At 41.8% G+C, this 24,450-nt stretch overlaps 3 protein-coding genes across 3 annotated transcripts; 1 reads left to right on the forward strand and 2 right to left on the reverse strand.

The window, feature by feature from the left end:
- Positions 1 to 1,095: 1,095 nt before the first annotated feature.
- LOC104766371 (VIN3-like protein 1) lies at positions 1,096 to 3,703 on the reverse strand. Its single transcript, XM_087502923.1, has 3 exons — positions 2,930 to 3,703; positions 2,520 to 2,812; positions 1,096 to 2,444 (listed from the first exon to the last, which is right to left on the reverse strand). Exons 1-3 carry the CDS (start codon positions 3,370 to 3,372, stop codon positions 1,363 to 1,365), a joined length of 1,818 nt encoding a protein of 605 aa, XP_087359049.1. The 5' UTR covers positions 3,373 to 3,703; the 3' UTR covers positions 1,096 to 1,362.
- A 1,163-nt stretch (positions 3,704 to 4,866) lies between these two features.
- LOC104766372 (heavy metal-associated isoprenylated plant protein 27) lies at positions 4,867 to 8,188 on the reverse strand. The gene is made up of 3 exons (XM_010490247.3): positions 6,174 to 8,188; positions 5,705 to 5,780; positions 4,867 to 5,237 (listed from the first exon to the last, which is right to left on the reverse strand). The coding sequence occupies exons 1-3, from the start codon at positions 6,396 to 6,398 to the stop codon at positions 5,113 to 5,115; spliced, it is 426 nt and encodes a 141-aa protein (XP_010488549.1). The 5' UTR covers positions 6,399 to 8,188; the 3' UTR covers positions 4,867 to 5,112.
- An 8,356-nt stretch (positions 8,189 to 16,544) lies between these two features.
- Positions 16,545 to 17,255, forward strand: LOC147920536 (uncharacterized). The gene is made up of 2 exons (XM_087501122.1): positions 16,545 to 16,604; positions 16,686 to 17,255. The coding sequence occupies exons 1-2, from the start codon at positions 16,545 to 16,547 to the stop codon at positions 17,253 to 17,255; spliced, it is 630 nt and encodes a 209-aa protein (XP_087357248.1).
- The last annotated feature ends 7,195 nt before the right edge of the window (positions 17,256 to 24,450 follow it).

Consider the following 24,450-nt stretch of genomic DNA (forward strand, 5'->3'; position numbering starts at 1 on the left):
AAAATATATAGTTACATATGCTAATTTTATGTGTACTTGATCATTTAGATTTTTACATATATCATTTTTGAAAAAAATTATTTAGCATGGAAATTTAACTAACGATTAAATGATGTGAAAAAGTCAAATTTCCTACATAGATAATAAAATCAAATGTACAATCTTAAAAGCTAAGTGCGATTAGAGAGAAACATAATATTTGGATATCACCAATGAGCAATAGCCAATTTTATATAATTAACTTACATTTCTATATCTAAATGAATAATTAACTTTTCTAACTAACAAAATATATAGTTACATATGCTAATTTTCTGCGTGCTTGATCATTTAGATTTTGACATATATCATTTTTGAAAAAAATTATTTAGCATGGAAATTTAACTAACGATTAAAATAAATGTTAAAAAGTTGAATTTCCGGAATAGTGAATAGAATCAAATAAAGAATCTTAAAAGCTAAGTGTGATTAGAGAGAAACCTAATATTTGGATATCACCAATGAGCAATAGCCAATTTTATATAATTAACTTACATTTCTATATCTAAATGAATAATTAACTTTTCTCAATTAAGTAACAAAAAATATATAGTTACATATGCTAATTTTATGTTTGCTTGATCATTTAGATTTTGACATATATCATTTTTGAAATTAATTATTTATGCGATTAGAAAGAAAAAACTAAATGCGATTAGAAAGAAAAAATAATATTTGATATCACCAATGAGCAATAACCAATAGGCAAAGACTCTATGATTTTTTTTTTTTTATGTTTATTGTGTTTGATTTAAATTTGATGAGTATTTTGATGTGGTGTCCCAAAAAAATATAGAAACAGAATTAGATTTGTATGCAAATTTTGTTTCTACTTAAAGCTGAATAAATCTCGTAAGTTTTTTTTATGATTAATTGACTAAGTATTTAAAACCATTCTTGAAACATGTACTTTTCAGGTTGGATATGTAATCATTGATATACCATAGTTCTTAGTGTAATTAATTAGCAAAGAGTTTTTTTTAGCAACCAAACAATACAACGGGCTCATATTAAACCTTAGCATAAATAAAACCAAACAGGTCATTGGGACCAAAGTAGTTCAATTAGTTTTATAGATATGAACAGAAAACAAGGAACAAAGCAAAATATCTGCCAGAGTTTTTTTTTTTTTTTTTTTTAATGTCAAATCCTAAAACTAAAAAATCCAATCCAAACAGATTGCAATGTGGTCAATCCTGTGGTCCAAATTGATGATAAATATCCGAATCCACGTGAGAGAAATCATGGACTATTTTTGTTCTAATCATATTATTGTTATTATTCGTACTAAGAAAGAATGTGGTTGAATGCGAGCGAAGCTGATTAGTGTGAGATTATTACTCCATTGTTAGGCCTTTTGGTGGAGACAACATCAGAAAATGCATCAAGAAGCTGGCCAGCAAGGCTGCTTGGATCATCCTCTAGAGTCTGCACAAATGTACTCACAACGGATTGCTCCTGAGCGGTTGAGCTCAGGCTGAACCATGTCAAGAACCTGACCCTGAATATTTTATCAATGTGGCCTTCGCGCTCCAGCCACCTGATCACCTTCACACATTTCTCAAGAGTATCATCAATCGGCGAACTATCACATTCATGGTTCTCTGAGTCATTACTGATAGAAATTGCTTTCCTCTTCCTGGTCATGAGGAAATCAAACTCAGGATCGTCACCACTCCCATCTGATATCACCAAGCAGTTGTTGTTCGTCTTCCGTCTACCGTTAGAGACAGCATCATCATAGTCATCACCATCAGCCTCAGCAAGCGAATTTAATGGCACTCCATTGTCTTCACCTCCAGATGAATCAGGTGGAGGAGTTAGTTCCTCATTTAAGTCTGGCACTGAAACCATATTTAGATCAAACTCATGCGGCCGTCTACTAGATGGCAATTCTTCCTCCGGCTCACAGATTTTCTCAGTATCGACATCGTAAAACGCCTCAATCAAGCCTTCCTCCTGAGCTTCAGCCAACTGCACATACTTGGAAAGTTGCGCGATCTGGAATTTAGAGGAAATGCTACTTTTCTCCTCTCTATCTGAAGGCTGATCATTACCTACTGAATCAGTTATTCTCTTTTCCTTACTACCCACTGATTGCAATATCTCAACGCTCTTCGTAAAGCATGTAGCATGGGAATGGCCATAGATACCAGCTTCTGTGTAAGAGACAACACGGAATGTGTACTCTGTGCAAGGCTCAAGGTCGGATATCACCATCCTTCTCTCAGTTCTACTGCAATCAACGAATAAATCATCCTTAAACTTCTCTCCTTTCTTGAAACACCATAACTTGTAACCCTTAACCTCATTTACTATGGCACTAGGCAGCTCAATTAAACGAAAAGTCACTTGTGTTGGTGCAGTATCCTCAAAATGAAACCTGCACGCAGCAGGAACTGAATCTGCACAAAAAAAAACACTTATATCATCATCTCCTCTTTCAGGCTCACTGCAATAAACATGTCTCTAATACAAACCTCTGACTGAATTGGCTGACAATTCATCTGCCTTTTTAATCGCAGCGGTACATAGCTCTTGTACCTCGCCTGCAACAGGAAGTCTACTAACAATGCCCTTATCAGTTCTAGCAGCAAGTTCATCAAGAGGCCCGACTTCCTTTTCCAGCACAGTCTTAGCAGCTCCCACAATCTCATGCAACTCACAAAACCGACTAGTCTCTTTGAGAAGTCTGAAACTCAAATCTATCCTATAACACAGAACATCACGCCGTCGTGCTTCCTTAGCTGCCATAAGCTGCTTCTTCCAACATCTTCATAAAAACACACACACACATTTGAGTTACACAAAAGCCAATTACAGCAAATCAGAACTATTACATCCTCAAAAAAAAAAAAAAAAAAAAAGATTAAAAAGGAAGAGACTTTACCCAAGAATTTGAGAAACTTTGCCACAAGAGTAACAACAGAAACAACCATCAAGCTCAATCAGATTCCCAAGACTAGTATGTCCAACTTTTTTCTCTCTAAAAGCACACTCAATGTGACACGACAAGCCACAGAACTCAACATCATCTGATTTCTCAGGTTCACAAACTAACCAAAGACTAGGATCCTTGTTCTCATCGAAACTATGGCACACGCAACAAGAACACCTCCTGCAAAAGGATTCATCTTTATGCACATTAGCTCTACAAGACGCGTTCTTGCAGATCCATGATGATCTCAAACACCCACCAACATCTTCTTCTTCATGTTGTTGTTGATGTTGTTTCTTGCTAAGCTGTTTCCCATTTGATTCGTGCTTCTTGTGTGATTTGTTGCTCTTCTTGTGTGATTGCGAGATCTTTGATTTCGTTGAAGATGAATCCATTCTTCTTTTTTTTTTTTGTTCAGAGATTTTTAAAGTCTTTGTAGCTCTTCTTCATCGAGAAACCATGATTGTGTCGTCGGTGTTGGTTCAGTGTAGAAACTTGGGGACATGGTTCGGCGATTTGAGTAATCGGAGGAGTTTTATTATTATTATCTATCTGTAGATTTTGGCGTCGCCTGAGAAAACATAGCCGCGGCGGCTCAATTTGGGGGTAAGAGAGAGACGAAGGAGGTGAAGTTTTGGTGGATTGATCTAGGGTACACGTGTACTTTTAAAATTAATTTTTTAATTATGATTGTAATAAATGACAATTATCATATTGGGCTTTTTTCTCCAAGGGGCACTCACCATTTTTATTGCTTTTAAGGTTTTTTTTTTTTTTCTTTAATGGTTCTCGAAAAATAATAAAAGTGTTTTAGTAAATTTTTTTTTAACCTTTTAAGTTGCCTGATTATTTCAATCAAAAAAGGATTATGTAAAAATTAAAAGTTGATTAAAAAAAGATTTGAATTAACAGTAATTTTTATTAAAAATTAATCTCACTTGTCATCAAATATTTTTGCTTAAATCGTGGAATTTGGTGAACCAAACAAATAGCAATTTAAAAATGACCAATTTATCGATGTACCAGCTGCAACAACCAACTCAACGTACAAGTAGTTGAGTCCAACAAGTTTTAATTAGTTGTGCTGACGATAAATGTGAACACTATATTGATCAAGGTTTGATGTTACAAGTGATAACTAAAACAATGTATTCAAACGAATTTTTTACTTCTAAGAAAAAAGTCAATATTGAAATCTGACATTGAATCCATAAAATATATTGAGCTGATCCATTTCAAAGCTAGATTCTGTAAACGAGGCAAGGTATATCACCTATGGCATAGGACTAGGACTAGGACTAGGAGGGGCTTCTTATGGTCCACAACACTCCCCACGACTAAGTAATCTACGTAATGACTTTGTGACTTCGATCGAGTCCAATATTTTAAAGATGTATGTAACTTATAAAAACAAAATTATAAGATAAGATGTATTGATTACTAGTTAGTTTTTAAATCGTGGTCTAATGATAGAAAAAAAAAACTACTTTTGTTGTTATTAGACTTTGAGGACTCTCAAAACTAGTACCAATTGTTTAAATTTAAGCATGTGCATGTATTTACTATTTTATTGAGGACTGATTATTAATTTAGACAAAGATATTAGCATTACGTGACCACAACCAACTTGGTCTTGGACTCTTAGTAATATAATTAATTCATCATTTACTGAAATACACATATAAAAATACATAAGACATAGAAGATACATAATAAACTTGTTAGAAATCTCACATCAAATATGAGATGTGACTTAAAGTAATATAGAAATGATACAATCCATTGATTATCAATCCGAAGTTGAAAATTCATGAAATATTTGAGTCAATAATAGTTCGTCATTTTAATGAGATATGTGTTGGGGATATAATTGTTTGTCGTTTTGATAGTAAAAAAAGAAAAATCATCCTCATTAATTTATATAAATATGATTAATGAGATATAGATTCAACATTACAACTAGAATGGATCCAAAAAAAAAAAAAAGAGGGATAGAGATTAGAGGAGATAGATGCATGCATGTGTATGTACGCACATAACTAGATAATGATAATAATATAACATGAAGATGGAGATTGACATGAAAGGCCCATGTGAAAAGAAGAAGAGAAGACTAGAGATATATAGTGATGATTTTAAGAAGAAGGCCAAAGCTGAGCATTCTTGACTTTACAAATACTCTCTAACACATCTACTGGCATTATGTTCCCTTTTACCACCACCTTCTTGCTCTCTAGCTCCACTTTGTACCATGTCACTCCTGTGTTTATTAAAAAGATATATCCATATTCAGTCTTTCAACAGTTTCATAAACATTTCTTGTTTAGAAAATATAAACATTTATAAAAATAAAGACCAAAAAGTTCTTTAATGTCAGAACTCTGCTATATTTGAATTTCTGTTCTATTGTAGTGTACAATAATTTTTTTTTTTTTTAAATAGAGAGAAAATATTTTGTATGGTTTCAAAAAGAAACTATCATCTTACAAAACTACTTCTTAATTTAGCTTTTATTTTGTATGGTTTCACAACAATTCAGCTTCACTTTATGGAATTAGGCATAGAAAATACAGAACCATTTTGGTTCGTTGAAACTTATAAAACAATCATATTGGCGACAAAGCAAAAAAATGAAGCTAGATGCTATTACTGAAGGGAAATCAAATCATGTCATGTAAATTTCCCATAAAAGAAGAGCCTAGGGACTTAAAGAAGATTTGGCATTACCGTCTAATTTAGAAATATGCTTCTCGACTTTCTTAGCACATCCGTAGCAATGCATTGACACCTTTAGCTCCACTATCTGCATACATCACCATCCATCACCATTCCCATACTATTTCATTACAATTATTTTCAATAAAACTTTAAATTCCTTTAAATCTTATATGAAAGATGAATGTTATAATTAACTTTTAAGTTATAACCAACAACAAATACATTAATCTATATGATTTTGGGAGAACACAAAAAAAAAATAAAAGAAAAAAAAACTAATGTGGAATAACAAGAAAAACGCACACCACCATAGACGAAAAAAAGAGCCCCCACACAACTTTTGAAGAGCTAATAAAACATATATTTCACTGTTCCCCAAAAATTTGCGTTGTGATAAGCATTTTTCCAAAGCTCAAGAAATTATCATACGTCATTTATTTTTTTGCTATAATGTTGGAGATGTGATTTTGTGGGTTACCTTAGGCTTAAGATGAAAGGCAAGAGTCTGACGATGATCAGCAGCTACAACATCTTTTAATCTCATGACCTTCCCAGATTTCTCTGTTGAAGAATCTATCAAAGGCTTCTTCTCAAACTCTTCATCTTCATCGTCTACTAGAGTATTTAGACAAAAACATGAACACTGATTTGTCGGAAGGAAAAGACAATCCCACACTCTCCCAATCTTCTGGAGCTTCCCCATTAACTAGAAAAGTAATCAAGGGTTTTTTAGAGAGTGTGATATTTTGAGATGATGTTGGGAAGAAGACCAATAAAAAGGAGTTGGGTGAGAAAGGAGAGAATATGTGAGAGAAGTACTTGCTTGTATTACACACTTACACTGTCTTAAAGAGATGGGAGAAAGAGAGAGAGAGAAAGAGAGAGAGAGAAATAAGGTGTGAGAAGAAGTCAAACATTGAAATGATATTGTAGAGACCGATGAATTTATTACAATTCATAAACTAAAATGTTAAATCTTTCATTAGATCTAATGTTACTTTTGTCATTATACTTCCTCTTTAATTTAGTTTAGAGTTTAGAACATTGTAGTGAACCAATATTATTATAACTTTTGATAAGTATGGAGAGTGTAACCACTAATTAAGTTTCTTATCTTCTGTGTTACTTTTAAATTGCACAATGTCATTGTCAAACAATGGAGAAGTATGTGAAATGACTATTTAGAAGCATCCAATTATATGCTATATAATATGATATGACAAGTGATAAAAGAAAGAAAGAAGACATAGGTCACATCTCACGTTCAACAACTCTCCAACATTGACACCAATTTTCTTATGTCACTGGAACTAAAATAAAATTCAATATTCATAATAATTATAAGAGTGAATTAGTGAGCGAGGCATGTGATGCAAGCTAAGTTAGTGTGACTTGTAGATAAGCATCTTCTCTTTTGGCTTCACTCTCGCCGCTCCACTTCTCTATATTTTTTAATTTTCTTGTTTTGATTATCCCATCCCTTTGTCTTTATACATGATTCGGCTAAAAACATTCAAAATCAGTAAACGTTTCGTCCTTGTGTTCAATCTATTTTCTCTACTTCTAATTCTCTCATAGACTCAAATCATAGATAAGATAAACCTGAAAATATGAACTTCCCGACCACAAAATAGATGAGGTGGATTATAAAACCAAAAAACATGACTAAACCTATGAAGAACATGTGAGCATAGCGGAAGAAGGTATTATATGCCAAGTGCCTATGTGCATTAGGTTAATCACGTGGAAAGGCAAATGCATAATTCTTCTTCTGCATGCTAAAACATGCCCTTTTATTTTCATGCTTAATTATCGAAGCTACATTAATTATGTTCCTTCATGTGCTTTTTATCTCCACTTTTTTAATGTTTATTTTCTGCTATAATTATGAATCCTCATTAGCTGGTTACTTATATTTAAAGTTAAAAAATGCATAAATACATCTTGTACCATTGTATATGTAAAGAGTTCCAAATACTGAACAGAGAAACACACCCAAAAAACACGATGAATAAGATTAAAAACATAACTGACTAGAAAAGGCTGGAAACAAGTTAAATCAAACTTGTTATCAAACATTACAGTTGGTCTTTATTTAAGAAAAAAAAATTATTAAGCCAAAAAAATTGAATCTAGAAAAATCCATAAATCTAGAATCATAAAAACATACTACGAATTTCTGACAGAATTATTCTTTTCTGAGCATATTAAGCAATCCAAAATTTTAACTATGAGAAAACTGAAATAATGTAGCTAGTGCTACATTAAAAATAAATTATGGACATTGCAAATAATTTCAAATGCTGGCCTCTAAATTTTGTTGTGAGAAGTTCAGAACTTCTTAAGTTATCAAATGAAGAGAAAAAACTGGAAATTCAATTTTAGAGATAGAAATAGAGATGAGTTGGAGAAAAATCAACTCCAAACTTCATTTTGGAAATGGAGATGGAGATGATCTTAGTAAAAAACTTCAAAGTACTCATTCTTGTGTATAGAAAAGCGTTGGCATCAGCACCGCCCCTCTATTATTTGTACTCATGGCCTCATTGGTCCAACTCATTCTTTTTCATTTCAATCTTATATTTTTATTATATTTCTTTAGCATTTTTCAGTTACATACAGTTTCTCTTTTTCTTTTCAGCTGCATAGTTGCATGGCATTCATGAATCGAATGCATTTATCAAATGAATGAACCGAATGAACCTCATCAAGAGATGTCAGTAAAAAGGAAACGTATTACGAATCCAATTGGTGGCACAAAACAAAATAATTAACACGGTATACTACAACGATACAAGGTTACCAATCAAAGCCAACAGAGAAACTCAATTACCAATCAAAGCCAACACTCCACTTGCGAAGTGATAAGTCTATCGATTGCCAGTTTTTTTAGTTTGTTTCTTTCACGTACAAGTTGATGACTATTCTTATATTTCTACATGTCCAATCATTTAAACATGCTTGATGAAGTTTTGTTTATACGAAAAGCTCATCTGCTAAACACAAATTGAGAAAAAAAAACAAATCTGGATCAATAATAGATGACATGATTAATTATTTAGAAATAATATTTTTAAGCATATCGGAAACACGAGAAAATGGAGATATAGTTTTAGCCACAAGAACATAGCTGCCTCAATGATCTTTTAAGTTCGGAGAAAGCCAACTCAAACATACGGACATTTAAGTTAGCAAAAACAAAACACACACACAAATGTTATGTTTTGGGGGCATAGGGCAGTACGCCTATATGATGTCGGACGTCCTAATCCAGGGACCAACTGTAGGAGCTAGAAATTTGCCACACTACGTAAGAGGTATTGATTATGAGAACAACAAGTAAACGTTAATGGAAGAATGGAGGCGAGACCGAAATCTCTTTCCTTAACTCTTTGAAACCCCCGCAGTGCGACCGGATTAGTGGTTACAAGAGTCCCAGAATACAACCATTCACAACTGGGTTTGCTAATCACCTAAACACACCGGCTCTATACGAACTACACTACGATATTCTCGAAGACACTTAAGACTCTTACTTTGTGACAAAGAGAGATTTTTGGAGTTTTGTGTTCTAAGTCTTTTCTTCTCTACGTTGATATCACAATCGGTGATCGGTTGTGTAATGAGACTTGAACGTGTGTTTATATAGAGGTCTTTGTGATCGACGTAATTGACTTTGTTTCTCAACAAATCAAACCCACTCAATCCACAAATCCAACAACAGTTGTGTAGTGCTCTCCTCAATCCCGATTCTCATGGAGTTGAGAACGAAGAAGACCGAGTCTTCAGGAGACATGATAAAGAGATCGACTTCATCTCTTGTTTGACACAACCAATGGCTTATTGGAGCTCCAATTTGAGTCCAACCACTTCTATGTGACCCATTATCTATTCACACACTCTAATTTTATTAAGCCCACTAAGCTTAAATAAATTGAGGTCCAACAATCCTCCACATGAATAGAAATTACAAACTAAACATAGGAAGACTCGTAAAAAACTTTTACTAACTAGACTTGACTAGACTAGACACAACTTAGACTATACTAGACAAACGTTCGAGAGTATACAAAAATGTTATTGTATCTGAAAGGTAGCATTTTTAGCTTTGAACCAATCAATTTTAAAATCTGTCGGATTTACTCGGCCAGGAGGTGAACATGATGTCTTGAACCAACCAGATTTTAATGTAAACCTAGACATAGGTATCACGCAATAACACTTTCTCGTAGAGATTTAGTTATCTATTGTGTCCATTTAGCCTTGGACTTTCCTGGGTTCATGAGTGAACTTGGAGAATATAGCCTCTCTTTCATTGTCATAGAAACGGCCCCATTTCATACTCACTAGGTGATCTCTCATCAGTTTTGTTTTTAAAAGCATCCTGTAATACTCCATGAATATCTCAAAACTATGGTATATCATTAAAATAGCTTAACCTCAACTCAGGTAACACTGTTTATTTTTATCTTTAGGAATTAGGTATAAACATAGTCTTACAGTGTTCAACCGTAACTCAACTTGATTTAGTTGTCCCTTTTGAACCTAGATCTTAGGATCTCCAATCACATAGGTTGGGTTTCCACCAAGCAGAATTTATATTTCTAGGCGGCCCATTCCTCTTGGTAATCCAATGATTTAATCATTTATTCATTTATTCAGTATCCATAAAATAGCTAATTGCTATAATAGTGTACACATAATATTGACACTGATTTTTCCCACATAAGGATAACATCCACAAAGTTCAAAAAATTCACATAGCTTCTTGAGCTTTATCCAAAATAATGAATTTTCTAATAACTTTATGTGGTATCATGTTGAGATTATTATTTGTGGTAAGCAATGCTTCCCCCCCCCACATTTTATAGACTAACCCTTCAACATTTCTTATTTATCCTTTTCCCCATAAATAAAAAAATATTTTGTACAATCGTTAAAGAGAGTTACAAAATTAAATCACACAAATTTATGTGAATTATTCAATATACATATATATATATATATATTTCTCATGTTGATGATGGCGTTTTTGGTGAGTCATGCTAGACGTAAGTCTCATGCAATGCAAATCTCACGTTAACTCACTTTGCATTTTTTGAGTTAAAATACATTCATGCACAGGTCAAAAGACTTCACAAAATGAAAACTAAACTGAAATTTCCATTATTAAGAAAAGAGAAACCAACTACAACTTATTCTTCTCTTTCGAGACTACACTTATTCTTCTTCGAGGTGGAAAGCCTCGGTTACATCATTGTTGTAGACACCTTATATAACCCATCACAAACAAACCCATCACCTACGTACACCCCTTTCTTGGAGATTACAAGCTTATCCGCTTCCATCTTCACCTTAAATCCATGCTTGCAAATAAGAGACCGCGAGATTAAGTTCTTGCGCATATCTGGCACGTGAACTACGTTTGTCAAAGTAATCACACGTCCAGAAGCAAGCTGCAAGGCTATTTTGCTGTAACCTTCAATCTTTGAAGTAGCGGAGTTCCCCATGAAGAGTTTCTCATCATTATTGTTCTTGCTGTATGTCGAAAACATCGACTTATCCATGCAAATGTGCCTAGTTGCACCGGTGTCGAACCACCACGTCTCTGGATTGCTCTCGGCAACGTTAGTCTCGGTGACAAATGCACAAAAGTCAGCTTCGGTGAGATTAGCTTCATAATTGTCGCTGTTCTTAGGAGCCTTCTTACTACGACACTCGAAAGACTTGTGGCCCATCTTACCACAATTGTGACATGTTCCGGTAAACTTTTGTGAGTTTCCACCGGTTTTCTTCTTGAACTTTTGCTTGTTCTGTGGCAGGACTTTTCCTTTTCCCTTGTCATGGTGCCCCTTATTTTGCCACTTTCCTTGTTCGTCAACTTAGTGTTCCGCCATATTCGCTTTGGGATCAATAGTTTGAACTCCAAATCCTATTTGTCTTCGGTTGGTTGACTCAATGCGGAGCCTCACTATCAAGTCTTCAAAGACTAATCTGTTGGATATGGGCTACGCCCAATATGCTACTCGGCCCAACAAGATTTATTAATCACAGCCTCGGCCCGATAAGATTGGGAGCAAGTCATTAATTCCCGCAAAGGGCAATCTCGGGAATTCACGACGAAAACCCTAGACGTCCCTAGGTCAACAGTCCCCTATAAAAGGAGAAAGCATTTATTGGAATCAGCATCCTGACCCGCGGACAATACCTGCAGAGCAATACTTTGCATCGAAAACTGCTATTGTCTTTCGTATAATTCGTTCTTGTTTTCAGTTCGTCACTTTAAGCTGACTAGTTCGTTTGTGGACTAACAAGCTCTAATCCGACTTGTTTTAAGTGATGATCTCACGTTTTCTCCGATTAATAAAAGAACTTGCTTGCTCTTTCCCACAAAATCTTTATTTGTTTAAATTGTGTAATCCCCGGTACAAACAATTGGTGCCCACCGTGGGGCAAGAGTAAAGCGTCTCTTTTGACGAATCAAAACCGACGATCCTCACTTCTTCGAAGTCTCAAGAGTTATGACGAACCCCAGCGAAAACTTCAACGAAGCAACGGAGCAGCCAATGGGGGGACGATGGGGGCGAACAAGAACACAAATTGTCCCCCCGCCGAGCTCCCTGCCGAACTCCCTGCCAAGCCCAACCGAAGGCTCCTTGCCGAGCCCAGTCGAAGGCCCACTGCCGAGCACAGTCTCTCCGCCGGCGCCTGACGCATCCTCCGAGCCTCCCGTAGCTGCACACGCCGAAGCCGGACCTGCCGCAGACCAGCTGGTTACCAACGCCGCTGCTCTCCTCACCGCCGCTCTCACCAACGCTACCACTCTCCCCAGCGCCGCTCTCCCCTTACCTGTGCAAAGAAACAGACTCGACGATATGATGCAGGTCATTCTCGGTCGTCTTGATGGCCAGGAAATACAAACAAACGAACGGCTCGAGGCCATCGCAGCCGCACAAGAGGCCTCGCAGAACCAAATCAGCAAGCTCGAACGAAGGAGGGGCGAGCGCCGAAACGACAGCAGTCCTGCCGGCGAGAACGAGAATCCTCCTCCAGCGCAACCTTCTGTGGAGGACCGATACGACGGCCACAGACGCTGCCCGACGTCCATTATCGTAGGATCCGTTGATCGACGCAGTAGAGAGGAGCCAAATGAGGAGCTGCGAGACGGCCAAGACCAAAGGAGCGGTAGCCCGCCGACTCCAACACTGCCGATCCAACAGCCCGAGGCCGATCTCAAGGATGAAACCATACGACGCCTAGAGGCGATGGTCCACGAACTCTCCTCCAGAGTCCATCGAGCCACGAGCTCTGCTCCCAACCTCGATCGAGTACTCGAAGAAGTCCAGCGCTTACCGTTTACGTCACGAATCTCCCGCATTCAAGTCCATTACGTAAACAAGTTTAAGTTCACCTCGTACAACGGATTAGACGATCCGAAACCATTTTTGACGTCAATGAGTTTTGCAATCAGCCGAGCTCATTTCAGTGACGAAGAGTACGAAGCTGGCTGCTGCCAACTATTCGTCGAGAATTTAGCCCATGAGGCTCTAGGGTGGTTCTCCCGGCTCCCGCCAAACTCGATAGGGAGCTATCACGAGCTTACCACCGCTTTTATCCAACATCACTCTACATTCATGATTCGAGGTGCGTCAAACGCCGATCTCTGGAACATGTTCCAGCGAAACGCCGAATCTCTCCGAGACTTCATGGAGAGGTTTAAAAGAATCGTCTCGAAGCTCTCGATTGCCGACGACACGGCAATATCAGCTCTCCGAAATGCTCTCGCTTACGGCTCCCAATTTAGGGAGGACATAATAATACACGAGCCTCTAACTCTGGATGACGCACTACACCGTGCTAACAGATACATAGAGTTAGACGAAGAGAAGGCATCGAGGACAAACCGTCCAGAACCCCCGGCCCCCAAATCGTCCAAAGGAAAAGAGATGGCACAAGACGAGCATCACGAGCCTCGTCAACACTTTGACAAAGAATATGCCGATAAGTTGAACAAAGGAAAGAAAGTCCAAACATTTGCAGTTAGCAATCAAGATCCCAAGACATCTTCATCAAGGCCCTGGAATAACAAGTGGGTCCGAGACCCATCAGGAAAGGGTGGCAACAAATATTGCGAATACCACAAGCGAGCAGGACACTCAACAGAAGAATGCCGCACCCTCCAACAAATATTGCTCGACAAATTTAAAGAGGGCCAAATTGACGTCGATCTCGAGCGACGACAAATAGCCGTTCACAAGGATAACCATTTCTTCAATCCTGAGAACGAAAACCCAAGCAAGCAATATAACACCGCCCTCGCGCAGCAACCGGGACCCGAAACCCTACCTCCGCCCCCACCATCAACCCATAAAAGGAATCCCGAGCGAACTGAGGATGCGAACGCTCCGGCTCCGCGCCGAAGGATAAACATGATCATGGGTGGTCTGGCGACTTGCCGCGACTCGGTCCATTCTATCAAAGCTTATCGACGGGGACTAGGCGTGCCCAAAGGATAGCTTCCCCCTACCGCGAATTGACCAACTAGTCGAGGCAACCGCGGGGAACGAACTTTTGTCGTTCATGGATGCGTACTCAGGATACAACCAGATTATGATGCACAAGAACGATCAGGAGAAAACGGCCTTCATCACCGATCAGGGAACTTACTGTTACAAGGTTATGCCATTTGGCCTAAAGAACGCTGGTGCAACCTATCAGCGCCTCGTTAACCGCATGTTTGCTGAGCAGCTCGGACGAACCATGGATGTTTACATTGATGATATGCTGGTCAAGTCGACCCAAGCCGTTGATCACGTCGTGCATCTCGCTCAGTGTTTTGAAGTGCTAAACCGATATAATATAAAGCTGAACCCAGCCAAGTGCTCGTTCGGCGTAACTTCTGGAGAATTCTTAGGATACCTCGTCACGAAGAGAGGTATCGAAGCTAACCCGAAACAAATTTCGATGCTTACCAACCTCCCATCTCCACGCAACACCCGAGAAGTTCAGCGCCTCACCGGGCGGATCGCTGCGCTGAACAGATTTATTTCACGATCTACCGATAAGTGTCTGCCTTTCTACCAGTTGTTTCGTAGCAACAAGAAGTTCGAATGGGATGATCAGTGCGAGTCTGCTTTCCAAGAACTTAAGCACTACCTAGCTACTCCCCCTGTCCTAGCAAACCCCGATCAGGGCGAAACTCTATATCTGTACATCGCTGTCTCCGGCTCGGCGGTCAGTGGCGTACTAATCAAGGAGGACAGAAGAGAACAACACTCAATCTTCTATGTGAGTAAAAGCTTAGACGGAGCCGAGCTCCAATATCCCACGTTAGAAAAACTCGCTTACGCTGTAGTTATTTCGGCCAGGAAGCTTCGGCCGTATTTTCAATCCCACACTGTTGAAGTCTTAACCAACCAACCCCTGCGAACCATTCTCCACAGCCCCAGTCAATCGGGCCGCCTGGCGAAATGGGCAGTGGAACTCAGCGAGTACGACATCGAATATAAAAACCGCACTTGTGCAAAGTCTAAGGTGCTCGCTGATTTCTTGATCGAACTCCCCCCCGAGCTATAGTTCGGTTGTCCGCGAGAGGAGAAGTGGACACTGCACGTTGATGGCGCATCCTCTCGACACGGCTCCAGGATCGGCATTCACCCTACTCGAGCAATCGTTCCGGCTCGCCTTTCCCACCTCGAACAACGAGGCCGAGTACGAAGCCCTAATCGCCGGAATGCGATTGGCAAGTGGAATTGGGGTGAAAAAGATACAAGTTTTCTGTCACTCACAGTTGGTAACTCACCAGTTTAGCGGCGATTACGAGGCGAAGAACGACCGCATGGATGCCTACCTCAGAGTCGTCCAAGATATGTCCAACAATTTTGAGACATTCGAGCTGAACAAAATTCCCCGAAGCGACAACGCACCGGTCGACGCTCTGGCCATCCTCGCATCTACCTCCGATCCCGACCTCCGCCGAGTCATCCCTGTCGAGAGCATCGACCGACCAAGCATCAATCTCCTCGCACACGCCGAGGCCAGTATCCAAGATAAGAAAAAGAAAAAACAGATTATCGAACATGAGACTTTCAGCGATCAAGTCTCGAAAAAGCAAAGAACAGAGGACAACACCCCCATACTCACGCTATTCATCGTTGAACCATCGGCAAATGTACCACCTGTTGAGTTCTCGGCCGAGCAAGGATCCGCAACTATCAAAGAAGGACGAACTTCATCATCTCAGGAACAATCGTCACCATCTCACGAACGAGTTTCATCGTCACCATCTCAAGAACAAGCGTCATCATCGCACGCCCAACCCAATCCCGAACTTCACGAGCGGCCACACGATTGGCAAGAAGAAATCCGTTGTTTTATCGCAGACGGTATCGTCCCCTCGGACAAGTGGGAGGCCCGGCGCCTTCGGACTCGCTGCGCGCATTACACACTTCTCGATGGCAACGTCTTTCGTTGGACAGCATCTGCTACACTTTTGACTTGCGTCGGTCCCGAAGAAATCAATGATGTAATGAGAGAGGTTCACGAAGGTTCCGGCGGTAATCACTCCGGAGGTCGCGCGCTCGTACAACGCATACGCAATAATGGTCATTATTGGCCAACCATGAACGACGACTGCGATAAATTCGTCGCTAGATGCGAGAAATGCCAGTGCACGCTCCAATCATCCATGCGCCAACCGAACTGTTGAGAACGACCTCTCCACCATATCCCTTTATGAGATGGGCAATGGATATTGCTATACCTCTCCCTGCGTCCCGTCAGAAGAAATACATTCTCATTACGACGGATTATTTCACCAAATGGGTTGAAGCCGAAGCCTAGGCAAAAAATGGAACAAACGAGGTCCAAAAGTTTGTGTGGAAAACATCATTTGCAGGCACGAAATGCCGTATGAGATCGTCACCGACAACGGCGCGCAGTTCACTTCGCTCCAATTCGAAGGTTTTTGCGCAAAGTGGAGAATCCACAGGGCAACGGACAAGCCGAGGCGACCAATAAGACCATCATTGACGGACTAAAGAAACGACTCGAAGATAAAAAAGGTCTCTGGACCGACGAGCTCGATGACGTTCTATGGTCACACCGAACTTCCCCGCGCCGATCAACAGGAAGGACACCGTTCTCCCTTGCGCATGGAATGGAAGCCCTTGCACCAGAGGAAATTGGCGTACCTACCTTACAACGCTCAATGCTCGTTCACGATCCTACTCTCAATACTAAGATGATGCTCGATACCCTCGACACTCTCGAAGAAGAACGCGACAAGGCACTTCTTCGAATTCAGAACTATCAACAGCAAGCCGCTAAATATTACAACAAGAAGGTAAAGCCACGCCACTTTGACGAAGGCGATCTCGTCCTCCGAAAAGTCTTCGAGAACACTGCCGAGCTCAACGCAGGAAAAATGGGCGCTCATTGGGAGGGCCCTTACCTGATTTCCAAGGTCGTCACTCCCGGCTTCTACCAGCTGCTCGCCATGGACGGCACACCAATTCCTCGCTCATGGAATTCCGGCAACCTTAAACGTTATTACCATTAGAACGACCGCAAACAAAAAAAAAGAACGCTCGTACTACCGAGCTCTCCCTTTTTAATATGAACTACGAATGCCTTGATCCCTTTTCTAAGGGTACGTAGATAGCCCGTCACAAGGCACAGCTATACCAAAAAATTAAAAACAAAAGTTTCAACCCATCAAAACACACGAGCTCTCTCGAACGAGTCCGTCTTTGCGAGATGTACAGCTCTTACATCGACCCTCTGGCCAAGGGAACGATTTAAAACGCGTTCCTCATGGATGCAGCGGTGAAATAATCTGCATTAATAAGCCGACCCAGATCGCATTCAGCTAGCAGGCGGTTAAGTTTGTATAAGCCAAGTTCTTACTTGCACTCTCTTGCCGACCTCGTGGCACACACAGGGTAAGCCGGACACCAGAGCTCATCTCGACTACCACCCTAAACATTTGGTATACGATACACGTAATAGGATAAGCCAGGAGACGTCTTGCACCGTAAAGTACAAACTCGATACCAAAGATAGGAAAAACACAAAAACATTCTTATTCCATAAACATTCTTATTCCAGAAGAACACAAGGACAAGGCAACGAAAGCCAAATACGAAAGGCCACATTCGGCACAAAAAAAACTAACAAAACAAACAAGTCTCAAAGTGCAAACTGAGTCTTCAAATCCCAGATCAGCATCGGAGGGTTTATCAAACTCAAGCTCGCCGATCTTCACGTGCCAGACCTGGCACTCCCTCCGCAGACTTTCCAGCGTGTCCATCGGAACATTCGCACCCCTAGCAACCATCTCCTCGAGATACGAGCGAATCCTCTCAGCACGGTTGCTTTCAACGAAGAAATGGTCCGTGCACTCTAACTGGATAATGTAACGACGCAATATGTCGACCCGAGTCCGGCATGCGTCAAGCTCGGGCCGACCTTCGAAGGGCCTGCTCCCAATAGGCTCGAGATCGTCCGCTTCAAGGACGGGAATCTCCACCTCAGCCAATGACGCCTCACGACGAGAGCGCTCCTCTAACAAACAATCCCATCTCCATTTCGGGACCAAAATTCCCTCGTCGATCATAGTTTCAAGATATCCGATAATTCCGTCAACACGATGAAACCAGAAATGACGCTCCACCTCAGAACGAATTACGTCATCGGACCTCACGGAGAGCCGCTCTCGCACCCTCCTCAGCCATGCCGACCTCGTTGTCACAGGCATATGACCAATCTCAACTACTCTAAAATCAAAAGGAGAGGTTTATCTTTAAAACAAGAAAGGAGGATGATGAGAAATGAGCAACTTGAAGACTAATTTATAGAACAAATAGTACAATTTTCGAGGCAAAGCAATCAATACCGCAATTCTCGAAAAACACATCCATAGAATGATGAACACATATCATAAAACCAGAAGACAACACATAAAGCAAGTCCAATCATAGTGCAAGGGTTCAAAAAGAAAATACATCGCCTAAACGGCCCAACATCCGCTACAAAACGGGAATAGGTTCTAATAGAACAACAAGACAAAAGCAAGTCACTGCTCGGCAGCAACCTGAGCGTCCGAGCCCGCAGGTGCCCCTGCCATGACGACCTCCTCTTCTACGATCACGGGAACCTCCGCCGTCTGAAGGTTCGTAGGAACGATCGCAGTCTCTGGAAGAGCCTCAAAGTCGCTGTCCAAAACGTCGGCGATATCGAAACCAAGAACCTTGTCCTCCCACATCTTCGCATCAGCCTCCAAGCCGAGCAAAGTCTTCGACGGAATGACCGTACCACTCTTCACCAGCTCCTGAAGACAATCATAGGTGCCACTCACCTGGCTCAAAGTCAGAAGAGACTCTTGCGCTGCTCTGTTGTCAATAATATGCTTCCTCATCCTCTCAATACGAGACCTGTAGCCAGCAACCTTGACATCGATGCCATGCCGCTCCGCTTGCAGCTGCTGCAACTGCACCTTCTGAAATGCGTGATCAACCTCGAACTGCTCGAAACGAGAGCGGGAAGCGTCAAGAGAAGCCTTGAGATCGGCCACTTGCTTCCTGAAACCGGCAGTTTGCTTCGTAAGAACGGCAGAAACCCCCCGCTCTTTTTCAAGATCCTGACGAAGCTCCTCAGCCGATCTCCTCGACAGTTCAGAAGTACGAGAATCGGCAAGTTGCTTCTCCAGCTCGGCAATGCAACGCTCGTACGAGACGACCATGCGATTCACACCACCACCATCCTGAAATGCAAGAAATAGAGAATCAAGATAATAATTGGGAAAATTCAATCAAGAACATAAAAACAAATGCCAACCTGGAAGTGTTTTAGAGCCCACGACTGATACAGCTCGGGACCATAGAGAGAACCCACAGAGGGGAGCGGGTCGAAGGAGCCGCGAACCTTGCTAGCGAGCTCACCACAAGCAACAGCGTTATTGATGAATAACTCATCCTTCGTCTTGTAAGAAAAGGAGAACGAATCATCAATCTCAGTGGTGTCGCGCGGTATGCCATCCCTCCTAGATCTCTTGGACGACTCGGGCTCGGGAACAACCACCTCACCATGAGAAGCTCTCTTCCTCGATGGAGTAGGACGCCCAGAATAAACAACAACGATCGCTAGGGCATCAGAAGCCTCGCCACATGCCTTCTGTGCACGCGGAACGACAGCAGGAACCTTGGCAGCTCTTTTGTCGGCACGGGTAGCGGCCACCTCCGCCGATCTCAAATCTCCTGCAACTCGCAGATCGGCACCTCCACCGGCTGACGGGTCAACGACTTCAGTGTCGGTAGCGCGCGAAGAAGATCCAGCATCAACGGCCTTCTTGAACTGATCAGCGTATCGAGGAAGACGAGTGTTAATTTTTCCCATCCCTAAGCGCGGTAGACCTAAAAAGGAAAACAAAAGTGTGACGACCCAATAACCACCAAGGAGAGCAACAATCGATACAAGAGAATAAGCAGGAAACTCACGAGATCTCTGAGTAATCGAAGGCCAATGGAGCGCCCCTAGTGTTCGGATCTGTCTGAGGTTATCGAAAAAACCTGGAGGATGAGCGCGCAAACGGACGATAGGCTCTGCAAACACCAACAAAAACAATGAAAGGGTCAGAAACCAGTCAAATGGCAATCAAACAAGTATGAGTGAGAAACTATGAAGCTACCGGGAAACATATTCCACTCAGTAGCACAAAACACATCAAGATCGTCAAACGAAATCTCGTCCCGCTTGACAAAGAAAAAATAACGTTGCCAACGACGAATCTTTTTCTCAGCCCCGACGATTATCTGATGACCCGATTTAGCACTGGTGTAGAAGTATCCCGGACTACCTCTAACTTTTGTGAACTTGGTGGCTTCCTCCAGAAAATGCATATCAACCTCTATACCACAGTTGGTACCAAGTATCGCCAAACCGACCGCATTACGGATACCTCCCACAGAAAGCTGAGAAATGGCAATCCTACGCCTCGCACAATAACGAATCAAAAATTCCGGCAAAGGAAACCAAAGACCGCATTCAGTAAAGTAATGCTCAAAAAGCGCAATGAAACCTGTCGGAGGCGTCCAAGGACGTTCGTGAGACTCAGGAACCCGGAAAACCAATCCTTCGGGCATCCTACACCACCGCGCCATCTCAGCAATACTATCCGATGTGCATAACGAAGGACCGTGATCGGCCGGACCGGCTGAAAGATTGGCACCAATCGACGCAGCACTAAGACCCAAAACAGCCGAACGAAGACCAGTATCCTCGGTCAGGACAACGTCCATAGGACTCCCACCAGAACCACTGTCGCTATCTTCGCTGAACTCGAGAATAACAGCAAAATTGTAGTCTTTGGCCAAACTATCAAGATCTCCACACTCCGCTCCAATGTCGACACCAACGTCATCGAAAACGTCTTTATAAGCCCCATATTCCTTGGAGAAAGCGCGTTGGATTCCCGTGAGAGTCTTACCACGCATGCGGAACTGGTGGTCTTGGCGAGGGTCGATCCCCAGTCCCTGATATTTGGCCGACCACGGTTCTCAGCCGCTCTCTCTCCCGAAAGTCGAACTCAATGTGATCTCCTCCGATCGACCCAATATCGCGAGTGTCGGACTTGCTCAAATCACGCCGATCTCTCAATATCTCTGTATTCCGGCGACCTCCCATCATAAGGTCTGGGTCGACGGAACCGGAATCGATCTCGTGGGAGGTATCGACGGAACCGGAATCGACTCGACTAACACTTTTGACTATGCCGACCTCGAGCTTGCCTTTCCGCCGAGCTGGTGCCCCATTCACGGGAGTGCCGATCTCAGCAGCCAAATCACCATCCCGCTGAGCTGGTGCCCCATTCACGGGAGTGCTGATCTCAGCAGCCAAATCACCATCCTGCCGACCTTGGTGCCACCCCGTTTCGTGAAAATCGTCCTCGTCCCTTCGCTGAGATCTTCCCTCAATCAGCGAAGTCGAGAGAACAGCAGCAGTCGACGCTCCAAGAGTTCCTCTCGCATCGGAGTTCGAACAACACCGATCGACCATGTCGCCGGTCTCGATTCGGGTGGTTCTACACTCATGATTCTCGTCCGGAGTGCCGACCTGAGCATCTATTTCAGCGATGCCGACCTCAGCCAGATTCGGACGACTGCCGACCTCCATGTTGCCGCGCAAGCCCTTTCCTCGAGGTCCGATAACCTCAACCTCGCCAAGCCAAGTAGCCAAGAGACCATCGATCTCACTATCGATGAAGCGCCGCCCTCCGACGCTGTCCTCGCCAAACCTAGGAATACTGGCCTCAATCCTGTGAATATCTTCTCCCGCCATCGATCTCATATCAAGGCGCCGACCTCCAATTCTCCGAACGCCGACCAAGCCGCCGATCCCACTCCAATCACTCTCTCGAGCTGTCCCCGATTCCTCCAAACTAAATCGACGCAATCCACTCAAGCTCGAGCCCTCGCGACGACCATCATCCAGATCGGCACCGTCGAGGTCGCGTCGATCTCCAGCCAAAGGATCTCGCCGATATTCGCTATAATCCGTCAATCTAATTTTACTGCCACTCAAGCTCGAGCCCTCGCGACGACCATCATCCAGATCGGCACCGTCAAGGTCGCGTCGATCTCCAGCCATAGGATCTCGCCGACCGCCGACCATCAATGGTGTCCAAGGTTTTGGAATTTACAACCAAACAAAAGAGAGAAAACTAGAGAGAGAAAAAAGCAAAAAAAATAAAAGCAAAAGACTAGAGAGAGAAATTACCTTCTTTATGAAGTGGAGGAAGTGAAGAAAAAGGGAGAAGAGGAAGGGCAAATAAATAAGTAAATAAAACGGAAATTTTACTGCAAAATCCGTCGCCTCGATATGCGATCTGCTCTTTTTTGGGAAATTCATTGAGTACCGCGCTTAGAGTAAAAACTGCTGGATATCCACGGTATCTCTCGAAGAACGAGCCTGGAGACTACAGAAAAATCGATGTAGCAATTTTGTTCCATAGAAGCGACCCAAAACAATATGTGCCGAGCGGTTACGGACAATTTAAGTACGCCCGCCGATCGCAGAAGGACTGCCACTCTCCGGACTAAAGGGGGGGACTATTGTTGGATATGGGTTACGCCCAATATGCCACTCGGCCCAACAAGATTAATTAATCACAGCCTCGGCCCGATAAGATTGGGAGCAAGTCATTAATTCCCGCAAAGGGCAATCTCGGGAATTCACGACGAAAACCCTAGACGTCCCTAGGTCAACAGTCCCCTATCAAAGGAGAAAGCATTTATTGGGATCATCATCCTGACCCGCGGACAATACCTGCAGAGCAATACTTTGCATCGAAAACTGCTATTGTCTTTCGTATAATTCGTTCTTGTTTTTAGTTCGTCACTTTAAGCTGACTAGTTCGTTTGTGGACTAACAAGCTCTAATCCGACTTGTTTTAAGTGACGATCTCACGTTTTCTCTGATTAATAAAAAAACTTGCTTGCTCTTTCCCACAAAATCTTTATTTGTTTAAACTGTGTAATCCCCGGTACAAACATCATCCACTTTCTCTTCAGCTTGAGATAGTTTTTAAAATCGGTCCAGCCAGGAGGGAGCTTCTCAATGACGCATGATAATTGATATGTCTCGCACAATCTCATTCCTTCAGCATGTATCTCATGTAGGAGATTTGTTAACTCCTCAACTTGCTCCATTAACTGCCGAGAATCCACCATTTTGAAGTCTTGAAACTTAGCAACTGCGTACTTTTGTGATCCTGCATCTTCGGTGCGGTACTTTTTGTCCAAAGAATCCCACAATCCCTTTGAAGTCTCAACGTTGCAGTAGACGTTGTACAACTGATCACAGAGACGGCTCTAGATGTAACCTTTGCACAGGAAATCACCTTGTACCTAAGCATGTACGCTTGCTAACGCATGTGGATCTGTGTTATCCTCCGAGAGAATGGGCTTCTCCTCTTGAGTGTACTTACTTAGTTTCAGCGTGGTAAGATAGAAGAACATCTTCTTTTGCCACATTTTGAACGATGTTCCATCAAACTTGTCAGGAAGTAGACCAGCCGAATTACAGCTGGAATCTGCACCCCTTGAAACTGATCTGGGATTGCAGCTGGTACAGGTTCAGGGACTGCTACTTTCACCGGAGGTAGCGTACCAAACTGGATGTCATTCCCAGTTCCATTGGTGGTGGTCTCGGTGACCTCAGCAACGTTGGGCACGTTCAAATCGTCACTAGCCATATCTGAAACACAAACACAAAGCTTTGTTCAGAACACTATTTCAAGTCGTGAAGTGACTTTAACAACACTAACTAAATATTATTTGCAAACAAACACAAAAACCAACAAGACCATATAGGTTTCGCAAAACCAAACTTGTTCACGTTAATTGTTTTGAGTTGCAAAAATAAATAAATAACACAAGCAACCCACTAAGTCTACGACGCTTGTGTGACCACAACAATAGTCAATCCATTTTTGATTAGTTTATTATTAGTTGCAGTTCTCGTTAAATTCTCAGAGCAAGAGATAATAAATCTCTTAAACTTTCAATTTGCAGAAACTTAAAAAATCAAGACACTATGTCGATTTAGGAGTTTTTAATTTGCAAATAAATCCAAACCAAAATTATGCAGTTTATGAATCGCAACTCAAAGGCAAACTGCAGGGTTTGAATAACACAACAATTGGTTTCAAAATAGCTTTTAGAATCGCAATTCTCAATAGCAAATAAATCAAATGCAAG

Source organism: Camelina sativa, chromosome 19 (genome assembly GCF_030686135.1).
Source record: "Camelina sativa cultivar CO46 ecotype springtype chromosome 19, ASM3068613v1".
In the NCBI taxonomy this organism is placed as follows: Eukaryota; Viridiplantae; Streptophyta; class Magnoliopsida; order Brassicales; family Brassicaceae; genus Camelina; species Camelina sativa.

Coding starts and splice junctions, on each gene's coding strand:
- LOC104766371 (XM_087502923.1), bottom strand. CDS start 3,372: ATGGATTCATCTTCAACGAAATCAAAGATCTCGCAATCACACAAGAAG. Junction 2,813..2,929: donor AAAGTTTCTCAAATTCTTGG/GTAAAGTCTCTT, acceptor GTTTTTATGAAG/ATGTTGGAAGAAGCAGCTTA. Junction 2,445..2,519: donor GTCAGCCAATTCAGTCAGAG/GTTTGTATTAGA, acceptor TTTTTTGTGCAG/ATTCAGTTCCTGCTGCGTGC.
- LOC104766372 (XM_010490247.3), bottom strand. CDS start 6,398: ATGGGGAAGCTCCAGAAGATTGGGAGAGTGTGGGATTGTCTTTTCCTT. Junction 5,781..6,173: donor CCTTTCATCTTAAGCCTAAG/GTAACCCACAAA, acceptor TGATGTATGCAG/ATAGTGGAGCTAAAGGTGTC. Junction 5,238..5,704: donor GCATATTTCTAAATTAGACG/GTAATGCCAAAT, acceptor TAATAAACACAG/GAGTGACATGGTACAAAGTG.
- LOC147920536 (XM_087501122.1), top strand. CDS start 16,545: ATGGAACAAACGAGGTCCAAAAGTTTGTGTGGAAAACATCATTTGCAG. Junction 16,605..16,685: donor ATTTGCAGGCACGAAATGCC/GTATGAGATCGT, acceptor GAGAATCCACAG/GGCAACGGACAAGCCGAGGC.